The sequence below is a fragment of the Chiloscyllium punctatum genome, chromosome 48 (genome assembly GCF_047496795.1).
Source record: "Chiloscyllium punctatum isolate Juve2018m chromosome 48, sChiPun1.3, whole genome shotgun sequence".
Lineage (NCBI taxonomy): Eukaryota > Metazoa > Chordata > Chondrichthyes > Orectolobiformes > Hemiscylliidae > Chiloscyllium > Chiloscyllium punctatum.
Window position 1 is genome coordinate 19679207 of NC_092786.1, and position 13506 is coordinate 19692712.

Consider the following 13506-nt stretch of genomic DNA (forward strand, 5'->3'; position numbering starts at 1 on the left):
GTTTAAAACAAAAGTTGTGTCCCAGTGTCCTTTTTAAATCTTTCTCCTCTCACTTTAAAAATATCCCCCTAATTTTGACTTTAAATATATTTTCGAAGACTAAGATTCCTCAGTCCTCTGTGGTCAAGAATTTTGAAGATGTACCACACAAAGTTTTAAAACAAAATTAGACTCTCTAACATTTTACTATGTCGGCTGCTTGAAATATTTTGAAAGTTATATTACCAGCTTTTCAGAGGTATGGTAGACACAAAGCCAGTTACCCCACGCCACGCTCGCACAGTTTCCTCCTCCTTGCCAGACAACCAGAGGCAGCAGAACCAACCCACTGAGAAATTGGAGCGATTACCTCCTTGGGTGAGGCAATGCGATGTAATTGGAATAACCATGACAGAGGTTAGTGCCAGTGGTGGGGCTGAAACCATTGAAGCTAGCTGCATGCTAATACCTTGTTCTTCTTCCATATCCTTTATCCCAAAATCTCAGATCATTAAAATGCATGTGACTTAAGTATAGAATGCTTGCTTCTGTCTCTAGCTCTTCACTCTCACTCTCTTCTCTTCCCCCCCCCCCCCCCCCCCCCACACCGCGCCCATTCATCCACCTTCTCTGAGCCTATCCTTATTCTTTTCTCCTTTTCGATAGCAATGAGTTGTCACCTGGCCAGGCAGTGGTTCAGGAGCAGAGGTTGAAAAGCAAAAAGAAAGTGTTTTCAAATTGAAGGCATGTATTGTACCTTTAAGAGAGAGTGAATGCTAGTCTGAACTGAGAGATTACAAGCACCTAGATAGCAGTCTCAGTGTATTGGATAATTGAAAATTTGTAATATTTGGTTGTGAAATGGATACCCGAGTTTTGGTTGCTGTTTTGACAGCAATTCAAATTTAACCAATCAGTTTAAATTATGCCCCAAGATACTAAAACCCAATAGAATTTGAATTTATTGTTTTGCCAACATTGAACCATTGAGAAGATCCGAGGTTGGGGGTTATAAAATATAGAGCTTTTGAAAATTGATCAGAGAGCAACAGCTATCGAGACAGAAATGTTTGGAGAGCTAACATCTTGCTCTCTCAGAAATTAGGAAACACTCTCCGTCAAAGGAACATTTTCATATGAAACATATTTGCAGTAAAAAGAAAAGATGGCCCAGGGAGATATTCAGCAGAAGAAGAAAGATAAAGAAGATGACTTAAGTTGACGTAATTTTAATAAATGTCTTACTGGGACAGCATATTGTTGCAGGATTGGAGGCAGATAATAAGCAGTTAAGAGAAAGCGGGACTTAAATTTGTGAATACTTGTTTAATGTTCACTTTTAGAGTTAAAAAATAAATTGATGTTATTTTCTTTTAAATAGTGGAATTTGTGAGTTCTCTGTCACTTGTATTTTACCAGATTATGAGGCGAGGTGAGCTTTTCTGGGTGTTTGGTTTATTTAAGAGAGGGGCTCACCTCCATGTCATAACAGTAGTGATGAAACGCTATCACTTGGTGTCAAACTCTCTATTACAAGTTCAGACACTGCTGCATTTACTTCAGAGGGGCCTCCACACTGTGAACAATGGGTACCACTGACCTGTTACCTGTAATCATAATATAGATGTCAGTTTGCCCACTGTTGAGCTTGCTTTTAAGGAGAAAGTATCATTTGGCTGGAGCAAGTGTTAGCAATGGTCTGGAAAGGCATTCTGAGCAGAAATAACAAAGACTAATGTTGGACCAGGCCATATAGACCTCAGGCTGTGGTCTTGGAGCAGGGAGGAGTAAGGCGCTACTTTAATACTGGACTTGGTGTAGAACTTGGAGTGCATCCTCTTCAATGTGAAACTGATAGCTAGCAGCATGAAAAACCTTGTAGACCCAATTATGATGTAGCACCAATGTCTCAGCATTCATTGCATTGCAAGCAGAAGGTGCCTACCATCCGTGTTCTACAGTGGAAGCTCAGATTGTTGCTTCATAGCTGCAGATACTACTGTTCAAACAGGCTTGTGTGGTCTTTCAGCAGTCCAGAAATATGTCCTCCTATAATTCTACATCTTTCAAAAGCAGTAGTTCTTGCCAATGCTGCATTTTTGCACTGTGCATAAAGAAAGTTTCTGCCCGACATACTTAGTTTATTTATACACCATTAAATCACAGCTTTTCTGGTATACCTCCACTTAGAGGGAAATTCCAATATGGGCCTTGGCCTAGGTTTCTCAATATTACATTAAGCATTTGTACTGTAACCTCCTGCAATATCAGTTCAGGGCCAACATTTTGTTTATTTTCACATGCAGTAAAAAAACACACTAAAGTACAGTGCCTAAAAACTTTGATTTTTTTTTTCTCAGCTTCATGTTTTGTTTCAACTCTTTTTCAGGATTGCCCCCCTGAAGCGGGTGACTTCAGACATCAGCAGTGCTCCGCGCATAATGATGTGAAATACCAAGGACAGTATTATGAGTGGATTCCCCTCTACAATGACAACGAAGCTCCATGTGCACTGAAATGTCGGGCCAGAGGGACATCTTTGATTGTGGAGTTATCACCAAAAGTTCTGGATGGTACCCGATGTAACACTGAATCCTTGAACATGTGCATCAGTGGAATTTGCCAGGTAACTTTACTGACTCTTGTGCAATTCCCTGTGGTGCATCTGTGCTTACACAGTACATTTTTATTAGGGTCAGCCAAGAATGAGAAAAGTGTGCATTAAAAATAAACTGTTTGTTCCTGGTAAGTGTAGAAATGATGTGTTTCCTCAGCCTTTACCCATTTCTCTAGCAAAGCATATGCTCTTGCGACTCGTATATTCTCAAGATGTTTGGATACAACAGCAAAGGCTGTGGAGAAAAAGCGGATCAAACACAGAATGCTGGAGGAACTCAGCGGGCAGCATGGTGGCTCAGTGGTTAGCAGTGCTATGTCTCAGTGCCAGGCACCTGGATTTGAATTCAGCCACAGGTGACTGTCTATGTGGAGTTTGCACATTCTTCCAGTGTCAGCGTGGGTTTCTTTTGGTTGTTCCGCTTTCTTCCTACATTCCAAAGATGTGCAGCTTAGATGGATTGACCATGCATTAAGCATTGGAAATGAAGGATTACAGAGATAGAATAGGGGGTTGGTCTGAGTGGGGATGTTCTTCGGACGGTAGGTGTAGACCTGATGGGCTGAATGGCCTGCTTCCACACTGTAGGGATTCTATGATCTGGCAGTGGAGAGACACTTTTTATACTAGACTTGAAATGTTAGCTGTTTCTGTCTCCATAGAAGTTGCCAGACCTGCTGAGTTTCTCCAGCATTTTCTAATGTTTGTTTAAGATTTTCAGCATCTGCACTGTTTTGCTATGAAGTGTAAATGGCTGTCGCTTTCAAAGACATTACTACAAGAGCATTGTTAAAAGAAGAGAGATTTTGTCAAAGATCCTATATTTTACACTCATCAGGACAATTGCAAGAATATAAAATCTTGAATGAAACAACAGTTTATACTGCATGAGGCACTAGGTGCTGATTGGTTGTCAAATAAAGTCTGGGTGGTCAAAGCATTGCCATGAAAAATGCACTAGGGGACAAGTACTCAAAAGCTTTTGTTTAAGTTTTAAGAAAAGACTTTGTTTGGCAAAGTATTGCTGTGAGGAATGCATCGGGGAACAGTGTTTCTCAAGCTTTCTTTTCTTTCATTCGTGGCATGAGGTAGTCACAGGCTAGGACAGTATTTATTGCCCATCCCAAAGGAAAGTTAAGACTCAGCCACATTGCTGTGGGTATGGACTCCCATGTAGGCCAGACCAGGTAATGATGGCAGTTATATCCTTCCCCGAAGGACTTTACTCAACCAGATGGGTTTTCTCAACAATTGGGATAGTTTAGGTTTTTATTGAAGTCAAATTGCATGCTCTGCTGTGGCACGTCCCCTTAACGTTGTCTGGTTCTCTGGCTTAACAGTCCAGTAATAATACTATCAGGCCATTGCCTCCCCTTTTACTTAATTGAAAGGCACAATTCCTCGACAAATTTTCTTTGTCTGCAGAGAGCTGGGTCCTCCAAATGAAACTCTGTAGTATACCTAAATGAACCCTTACTGTCTCATTGAATTTAAAATTAAAAAAAAAACTTCCAGTATGAGCCTTTTCTCAGTAAAGCTCAAGCTCTGTAATAGCAAACCACTGAAATTTTACAAGATAAAACTTTGTTTCAGCTTCTGACATATGATCATATAATCTTAACCATTATACAATCACTGCCTGTTCTTGAGTGTTACTTTTCCTCCATTTTGCCAAAACAAATGGGATAGCTTAGCAATTTGTTTCTAGATCAAAAATGCAACATGGTCATAAGCAGATGAGAAATAAGAACAGGGGTCAGCCATTTACTCTTTCAAGTTTGCTCTGTCATTTGGTTAAGACCATTGATAATGTTTTACTCCAAATCCACCATTCTGCACTATCCCTATATCCCTTGACGTACTTCGAAGTCTGTTTGCTCTGTATCTTGAATAAACTCAAATGACTGAGTATACATAGCTTCCTGGAGTAGAGAATTTAGAAAGGTTCAGTTTATTGATTGAAGAATTTTCTCCTTAACTGGTAACCCCTTATTGTGAGAAAATAACTCCCTGTTCTGTATTCCCCAAGTTGTAGAAACATCTTTCCATCTACCCTAACGAGCCTCTTCAGAATTATACAAGTTTCAGTAAGATCACGTCTCAGACTTATGAATTCTCTGGAATGTAGGCCTTGTTTTCTCAAATTATGCTTCCATCCCCTCATCCTAGTCAACAATGCTTTGTTGTGTTGTGAGAGTAAGAAGATTAAAACCTGTCGTGTCATAGAGACGTACAGCATGGAAACAGACCCTTTGGTCCAACCCGTCCATGCCGACCAGATATCCCAACCCAATCTAGTCCCACCTGCCAGCACCCAGCCCATATCCCTCCAAACCCTTCCTATTCATATACCCATCCAAATGCCTCTTAAATGTTGCAATTGTACCAGCCTCCACCACTTTCTCTGGCAGCTCATTCCATACACGTACCACCCTCTGTGTGGAAAAGATGACCCTTGGGTCTCTTTTATATCTTTCCCCTCTCACTCTAAACCAATGCCCTCTAGTTCTGGACTCCCTGACCCCAGGGAAAAAGACTTTGCCTATTTACCCTACCCATGCCCCTCATAATTTTGTAAACCTCTATAAGGTCACCCCTCAGCCTCCGGTAAACAGTCCCAGTCTGTTCAGCCTCTCCCTGTAGCTCAAATCCTCCAACCCTGGCAACATCCTTGTAAACCTTTTCTGAACCCTTTCAAGTTTCACAACATCTTTCCGACAGGAAGAAGACCAGAATTGCACGCAATATTCCAACAGTGGCCTAATCAATGTCCTACAATACTCCAGGTGTAAATATGACTAAGTCTAGGGTATTTAATCCTGATTTTTCCCTTAATCTCTGCAGCAGAGTGATTAGTCTCTCTTCAATAACTCATTGTACCTATGTGACTAATTTTAGAAAAATAACTCAAGGAAATTTGTGGATGTAATTCTGTATTTTTTATAAATACAGCCAAACTGAATGATCAAAGCCCATTGTGTAGGAACTATGCTAGCATGAGTCAGGAAGTGATGCTTATTTGAGGTCATGGTTTTGAAGTCAAAAGATTGTAAGCTAAGAAAGGATTGCTCATCTTGTTTAGAAGCATGAGAGAGATGCTCAGAGTCCTTTTGGAGGGGAAGCAGTACTTCAGCCTTGAATAGATTTGGGTTTTATAAAGAGCAAATAGTGACTGAGGGTGAAAAAATGTTTGGCTTAAAAAGGGAAACCACAGGTCAGTAAACATTGAGGCCAAGAATATTGAAAAATGAAGGATTAAGGTGGAGTCATAAGAGGTAAGAAGCTGTACCTTTAGATTAGACTCATGAAAAACATGAAGAAATGAAGCAAATTTTCCATTTGCACACTCTGGCATGAAGCCTAGTGGGAATGCAAATCAGGAAATTGTGCATACACAGTTCACAATTTTCTTTCCAATAATTTTAAATGGATGTAAAATCATGGGTTGTCTACACGATTTACTGCTGCAGGCTCCCAATGGACAATGCGCCGTGCCAGGAACTTGCAAGTGGAAAATTGACCCTTGTGTCTTTGTAGACTATAAAGAAACAAAATTTTCTTTGCTTAATTGAAGGACATGGAAGAGCTGTAGAAATTCAGCTGCTGTCCTGCAAAAGATTTAAGATTGTGTTTTAGGGCACGCAGTCTTAACAAGGGGATAACTGTAGAATGCACATCAGTACAAGAGTGGGTGAAGTTAGAAGTTAAGTGGAGGCCACCATTAACTTGTAGGAATACAGTGGAACAGAGAATAAAGCTCAGCCTGGAGCAAAACTTTGAGTTACTCCAATAAGATTCAGTGGAAGAGCCATGAACTGTTTCACAGGTGGAGTAATTTTAGAACCAAACAGCCATAAACATAACTTTGTTAGGATGCTGTGCAAAAATGATTAGTTTAGTACTGCCTGACATCAGAGCTTTTTTAGATGTCCAAGCCAACACATCCTTATAGTCAATGCCGAAAGTATGGTTTAAGGGTTAACAATGCTTTCTCCAAAATAAGGTCCTCTTAAGAATCGTCTTCCATGGTGTATCAAGTTTACTACATGAAAAAGGATTGGGCCTCTTGTTTCGCATCATCAGGCAGATAGAGTGATCGCTAAACCCATCGTCTGCACCGTCTTTATAAACATAGAACCATGGAAAGTAGAAACGGGAATGGATCATTGGTTGTTCAGGCCTGCTCTGCCATGGGGATGATGCCATTCAACTCCTTACCCTGTTCTATCCTCACCCCATACCCTTTTATCCCTTTAGTCCAGCAACTATATTGATCTCCTTCTCGAGGACATTCAATGCTTTGGCCTCAACTACTTTCTGTGGCAGAGAATTCTATACATTCACCACTCTGAGTAAAGTAATTTCACCTCATCTTCGTCTTAATTACCTACTCCATAACTTAAGCTTTGACTTGTGGTTCTGGACTTTATGGTCATTGGAAACTTGCTTCCTGTAAATACCTTGTCTTTTCCCTATCTTCCCCCGCCCCACCCATTTTATTCGTCTACTATCAACTCCGCTAATCTAGACACTCTTTATGTGTCACTCCTGCTCATTCCGGGAATCAGTCTGGTAACTCTTCACTGCACTCCCTCTATTGCCAGAGCATCCTTCCTCAGATATGGAGATCAAAACTGCACACAGTACTCCAGATGTGGTCTCACCAAGGCCCTGTAAAATTGCAGGAAAGCATCCCTTCATCTCTCACTAAGTAAGCCAACATACCATGTACCACCTTTCCTGCCTGGGATGCCTTCATGCTTATTTTCAGTGGGTGATAAATAAGGATGTCGATGTCTTGGTGCGTCTCCCCCTTCCCTAATCAGTCACCTTTCAGATACTTATCTGTTTTTGCTACCAAAGTGGATAATCTCATGCTTATCCACATTATCTGTTAGTTATGAACATTGATCATGATGCATCCTACTCAAAATATTAAAACACAATAAAAACATGATGGCAACAAAAGGAGCTTAAAAGATAAAGATAAAATTGTGATGAGAATTAGTGATGTGTTCGTAGAACTGGACAACATGGAAGGAGACCAGTCAGCCCATCATGTCTGTGCCAGTACTATGAGAGAGATCTCCAATCAATCCCACTTCCCTGTTATTTTCTCCAAAGTCCTGGAAATTTTTCTTTTTCTAGAATTTATCCAATTCCTTTTTGAATGCCATTTTTGAATTTACTTTGATTATTCTCCAAGGAAGAACATTCCCAAGCCCAATGGAGCGAAAAAGCATTCCATGGATTATCTCCAGGATCCTGCCTTTAAGGAGCTATTGCCCCAAACAGCAGTCAGAGAGTGACACTTCCATCTTCAGATAATTTTTTAAAAATACTGTTTGCCCAGCCATTTCCATTTTGATAGATGCTTTATATGAACACCCTATAAATAAAATAAAATTAACAGTTTGAGGATTCAATCCATTTAACATAAGAGGAACTTGAATTCTCCACTATCAATTATCCGAAGGAGATCTTGAGGTCCTGTTAGAAACATTACATCAAAGATGTGATTCCAACACTGATCACGTGCTTTGTTTATACTGATTAAACAGGCGCTGTCTCCAAATGACTGACCTCCTGCCCCCTCTGTCTCCCCACACCTTCCCTGGAGTTCGACAGAGTTCGAAATCCCCACCCCGCCCCGGAGAGGGGGCAGGGTTGGGAGGTGGGGGGACAGTGTTGAATGGAGGTGGGGGAGGGGTGGTGTTGGACAGGGGTTGGGGGGGTGTCAGGGGCAGGCAGGAGTGGTGTTGGGGGCGGGGGCTCACACGCTGTGTGCTTCTGCAGTCTCCTGAACAGGGAGCAGACTTTTAAAACTCCGAGCCCTAGAGGAAAGGCATTTAATAGATTAACCAAATAATCAATTATCCAAGCGAATAGTGCCCGCCCATCTCGTTTGGATAATAGAGGGTCCCCTGTAAAGCTAAAGCACTGTGTTCAACATGAGGCTTGTTCTAAACCTGTGTACGGCTTTAGGTTGAGAAAGAGAGTATAAGTTTGAATCTTAATCTTCAGTATAATCTTTTACTAAGAATCTATCTTAATTGGTGGAGCTTTGGATAATAAAACTAGGGTCATCAACTTACTGACAGAAGACCATCATTTTTCGCATGGTATTTAATGTTTTGTTCTGAATGCTAGCAGTCAGTTTGCATTTATAGCATTCACTTGGCAACACTTTTCCACAGTGTAACATTTAGTTTTGATTAAGCATGCATTTGGCTAGATGTTCTTCTTAGTATCTAAATTACCCTATTCAGCTGTAACTGAAGGGACAAGAGTTTAGTCTTTTGTTTAACACTGCCACTGACCCAGTAATTCAGTAACTGACAACTAGCAATGGAATTATTAATCGTGATGTCGTCCTGCAATTGTTACTTCATTCCTGAATGGAGTCATTTTATTTGAATGACAGAGCATATATATGTGTGGTAATTATTGGTTAGGCATACCCAGTTCTGTACTGATTTTAGATCTCCCTCATTCCCAGGAATTGTGTTTTCACCTCTGAAATTATCCAGACATTTTTATTATTCTGAGCAGAAAACAGGAGACAAATAGCATTGTTCTGTGAAATATCATCACCTATTGCTCTTGGAGAATGAAATGATTGTCACAAAATGTTTCATGCAGTGAAGAAATCAGAACACATTGGATTTGAGGAAGAAACTACTTTCTTTGAAAACTCATTTGAAATTGGTATGCCCTGGAAACTTAATTTATTTCCATGCATTTTCGATAATTTCTTATCGCATATTTTATAGTTTCAAATTGTGGGTGCAAAGGTGTGTGCTTAAAATATAGTTTTAAGTTTAAAAGCAGGAAGGTGATGCTGAACTATGTAAAGCATTGGTTAAGTCACAGCTAGAGTATTGTATTCAGTTCTGGAATCCACAGTATAAGAGGGATATGATTACATTGGACAGGGTGCAGAGGAGAATTACCAGGGTTTTGCCTTGGTTGGAGAATTTTAGTTATGAAGCGAGATTGGACAGACTAGAATTGTTTTTTCTTGGAGCAGAGAAGGCTGAGGGAGGCACAGAAAGTCATAAAGGTATACAGCCTGGAAACAGGCCCTTCGGTCCAACTCATCCATGCTGACCAGATATCCTAACCTAATCTAGTCCCATTTGCCAGTACTTGGCCTATATCCCTCTAAACCCTTCCTATTCATATACCCATCCAGATGCCTTTTAAATGTTGTAATTGTACCAGTCTCCACCACTTCCTCTAACAGGTCATTCCATACGCACACCATCCTCTGCGTGAAAAAATTGCCTCTTAGGTCCCTTAATATCTTTTCTTCCTCATCTTAAACCTATGCCTTCTAGGTTTGAACTCCCTCACCCCTGGGAAAAGACCTTGTCTATGCACCATATCCATGCCCCTCATGATTTTAAAAAATCTCTATATGGTCACCCCTCAGCCTCCAACGCTCCAGGGAAAACAATCCCAACCTATTCAGCCTCTCCCTATAGCTCAAACCCTTCAACCCTGGCAACAGCCTTGAAAGGGTTCAGAAATAATTTATAAGTTTCACAGCATCCTTCCTATAGGAGGGAGATCAGAATTAGATGAAATACTCTGAAAGTGGCTGAACCAATGTCCTGTACAGTCACAACATGACCTCCCAACTCCTCTACTCAATGCAATGATCTACAAAGGCAAGCATACCAAATACCGCCTTCACTATCCTATCAATCTGTTACTTTCAAGGAACTGCACTCTAAGGTCTCTTTGTTCAGTAACACCCCCCAGGACCTTACTGAGATGTATACAATTAGGAGAGGCATACAAAGGGTAGATGGTAAATGTTCCCCCTTTTGATGGAGGGGATTAGTGACCAGGAGACACAGATATAACGAAAGAATCAGGAGGTCTAGAGGGGATACCAAGAAAATATATACATCAGAGGGTGGTGAGAATCTGGAAGTCACTGCCTAGTGGGTGGTAGAGGCAGAAACCCTCATAGCCTTTGAGAAGCATTTTGATGTGCACTTGTGATTCCAAGTCATAAAATGCTATGGGTCAAGTGTTGGAAAATGGGATTAGAATTGTCAGGTAGTAGTTTTTGAGCAGTGTAGATATGATCGGTCAAACCGCTTTTGTTTGTGCTGTAGACGTCTAGGACTCTGTAACTCCCCCTAAGTGAACCAATAGACAAATGAAAACTTGCTTGAAATTTCTAGAGCAAAGTGACACCAGTATTTTGTCTATTTGATCAGAACTAAAAGCTACAAAGATCTCCTCTGGAGGCCAAGTGGAGGACAGTAGAAAGAGGAATCAACTTGGGTGTAATTAAATGATGGCTGTAAACAAGTTACAGTCATGTGTAAGGCGACTAAGTGTGAAATACCAAGGCAACTAAACAGCTACATAGTCATACAGCATGGAATCGGACCCTGCCAAACGTAATCCCAAACTGAACTAGACCCACCTGCCTGCTCCCCACCTGCATCCCTCCAGACCTTTTCTATTCATGTACTTATCCAAATGTCTTTTAAACATTGTAATTTTATCCACATCCATCACTTCCTCAGGAAGTTCATTCCATACGTGAACCACCCTCCGTGTAAAAGATTTGCCCCTCATGTCGTCTTTAAATCTTTGTCGTCTCAACTTAAAAATGTGTTCCCTCGTCTGGAAATCCCTCATCCTAGGGAAAAGACAATACTGTTAAGACTCGTTATTTTATAAACTTCTATAAGGTCGCCTCTCAATCTCCCATGCCCCCAGCCTATTCAGCCTTTCGTTATAAGTCAGACTCTCTATACCCAGTGACATCCTGGTAAATGTCTTCTGAACCATCTCCAGATTAATAATATCCTTCCTATAACTGGGCAACCAGAACTGGGCACAGTACTCCAGAAGGGGCTTCACCCATGTCTTGTTGCTATCATAACAGCGCAAGCATGACACTTAATGGATGAGCGTCTTTTTGGCTGTACTTTGGTCTGAAATTTCCTCAATGTCGCCAGCATCTATTGCAAAACCTTTGAGAGCCACTCTGAGACTCCACCCGTTCAATGTTGATCTTAATCAGCTCCATCTCTCTGCCACTGCTTTGATCATGTCACCAGGTTGTCTAACTGCTTGCCTGACATCGCTTCATGCAGTCCAAAATTCTCTGCAGCTGATCATCATCAATACCAAAGCACTTTATTTAAGCACTCCAAATTCAAGTCTTGGCTAGTCCAAAACATTAAGGAAAGTGATGACTGCTGGGTTGTCTGTAACAGCCTTGTCAACTCCTTGTGATCAGATAGCTCTCCACTCCCAACCTAACCATTCCGACTTAATTATCCCCACTCCCTCACCAACCTATCATTCTAGTTAAGACTGCCTCAAATGTGCCATGTCTTGCAGCCACTCCCCCACCCGATTAGAAGTTATATGTGGTATTATTTGATTCTGCAGGATATTTGTGGGTGTAAGCTTTCTTCGACAGTAAGCTATGTAGGACGAACCAGCATAAAATTGCTTTTCTTGTGTTTATTTTATTCCTTCAGCCTTGTATTTTCTGGCTTCTTCCTTCCCTGCAACATTTTGTGAGAAACATTTCGTGTTCTAGATAGGGGATCTGTCAATGATGTGGAGTTAAAACAGGAGCCCTGATGTCTCTGCTGCACCTGCCATGTGTTTGAACTCTCATTTCTAGCAAAAGAGCTGACAGTTACCTCTTAATATTAGTAGTAATAATAATCATTTATTTGACATAATTAATATTAGAAGAACAAATACACTATGAACTAACAATAAACACTACAAATCTATCTTATGGTTTAACTTAACTTTGGATGATCGTATACCACCACCACGCTAGAACTTGGCTGGGCTCCACGTGCTGATGTCGCCTGCTATTCTTCCGATGGTTTCAGAGGTGTCTTCTCTTTCGATGGTTGTTCTCAAGTTATTGCTCTCCAGTTACCACTTGAGTTACTGCTCCTGAGGGTGGTGTTGCAGTGATTTTTATATTTCTAAGTCTTCCAGCCCTTTTGGAAGGGTCTTGAGTGTCCTCCAACAGATCAATCAGGCTCAATCATCCTGATCGATTGAACCCAACTAGGCATTGGCATGGTGATAGCATAGTGGCCCTTAGGCCTCCGATCCTGGAGGTCCACGGTGCATGTAGTCTCCTCCAGATAAGGGTGTGTTTGATACACACCCCAATGTTTCTGATCATCCTGAGGACAATCTCCATTGCCTCTATTCAAACCCAAATTCAGATGTATATTGTAAGGTCTGTAGTTACCAGGTCTGTTGCAATCTGTTGGTGGCTGCCGCCTGTCTGGATTCTGCAGTATGTTTATTCGCCACTTTAGTCAAGGCTGGGTTCCATTTCCCAGCATGTTCTAGTCATTGTTCATCTTTTGTAACTTCATGATAAGTTCATCATTTTCCATCTTAAGTTCACTATTTTGAGTGGCCTGCTCACTGTCCTCTTCCCATCACACACACCATTACCTGGCTCAATTTCTCCAGAAGTTCTCATCTCTTCCTGATTGTGGAAATCGACGTCTACAATCTTGTGAGTGAATATAAATAGTCATTATTAAATATAACCATTTACAAAGCATGGTTAATGAAGAAATGGAACTGAAGTCTTTCAGGTTCAGACTCTAGTTCCGTGCATTGTATTTCTTTTGCATCAGCTCCTTCTACAACAAAGATAATTAACCATTTACTCTACACCAACTAACACCAATGCCATCTTTCCCACATTGCCAGCTGAGTCTCCATTGGTTATTTGTCATTCTAAATGGCCAGGTGAGCTTGTCTGTTTGGCAGCTTCTTAAACACATCAAGCTTTCACTCTCTCCATTGCTGTTTTCTGTGGCTGCAGTATATCCAACCTACAGGTTGCACCAAAGCAACTTGCCCAATGCTTCTTCATTGGCATG

The 13506-nt window shown here is 41.0% G+C and overlaps 1 protein-coding gene across 4 annotated transcripts in view; it reads left to right on the plus strand.

The window, feature by feature from the left end:
* adamtsl3 (ADAMTS-like 3) overlaps positions 1 to 13506 on the plus strand; it is a 651955-nt gene that overhangs the window by 329232 nt on the left and 309217 nt on the right. For all 4 annotated transcript variants that reach the window (XM_072564789.1, XM_072564793.1, XM_072564791.1 and 1 more), the window contains one exon: positions 2369 to 2605. In XM_072564789.1, coding sequence (XP_072420890.1) covers positions 2369 to 2605 — 237 coding nt within the window. The remainder of the gene's footprint in view (positions 1 to 2368; positions 2606 to 13506) is intronic.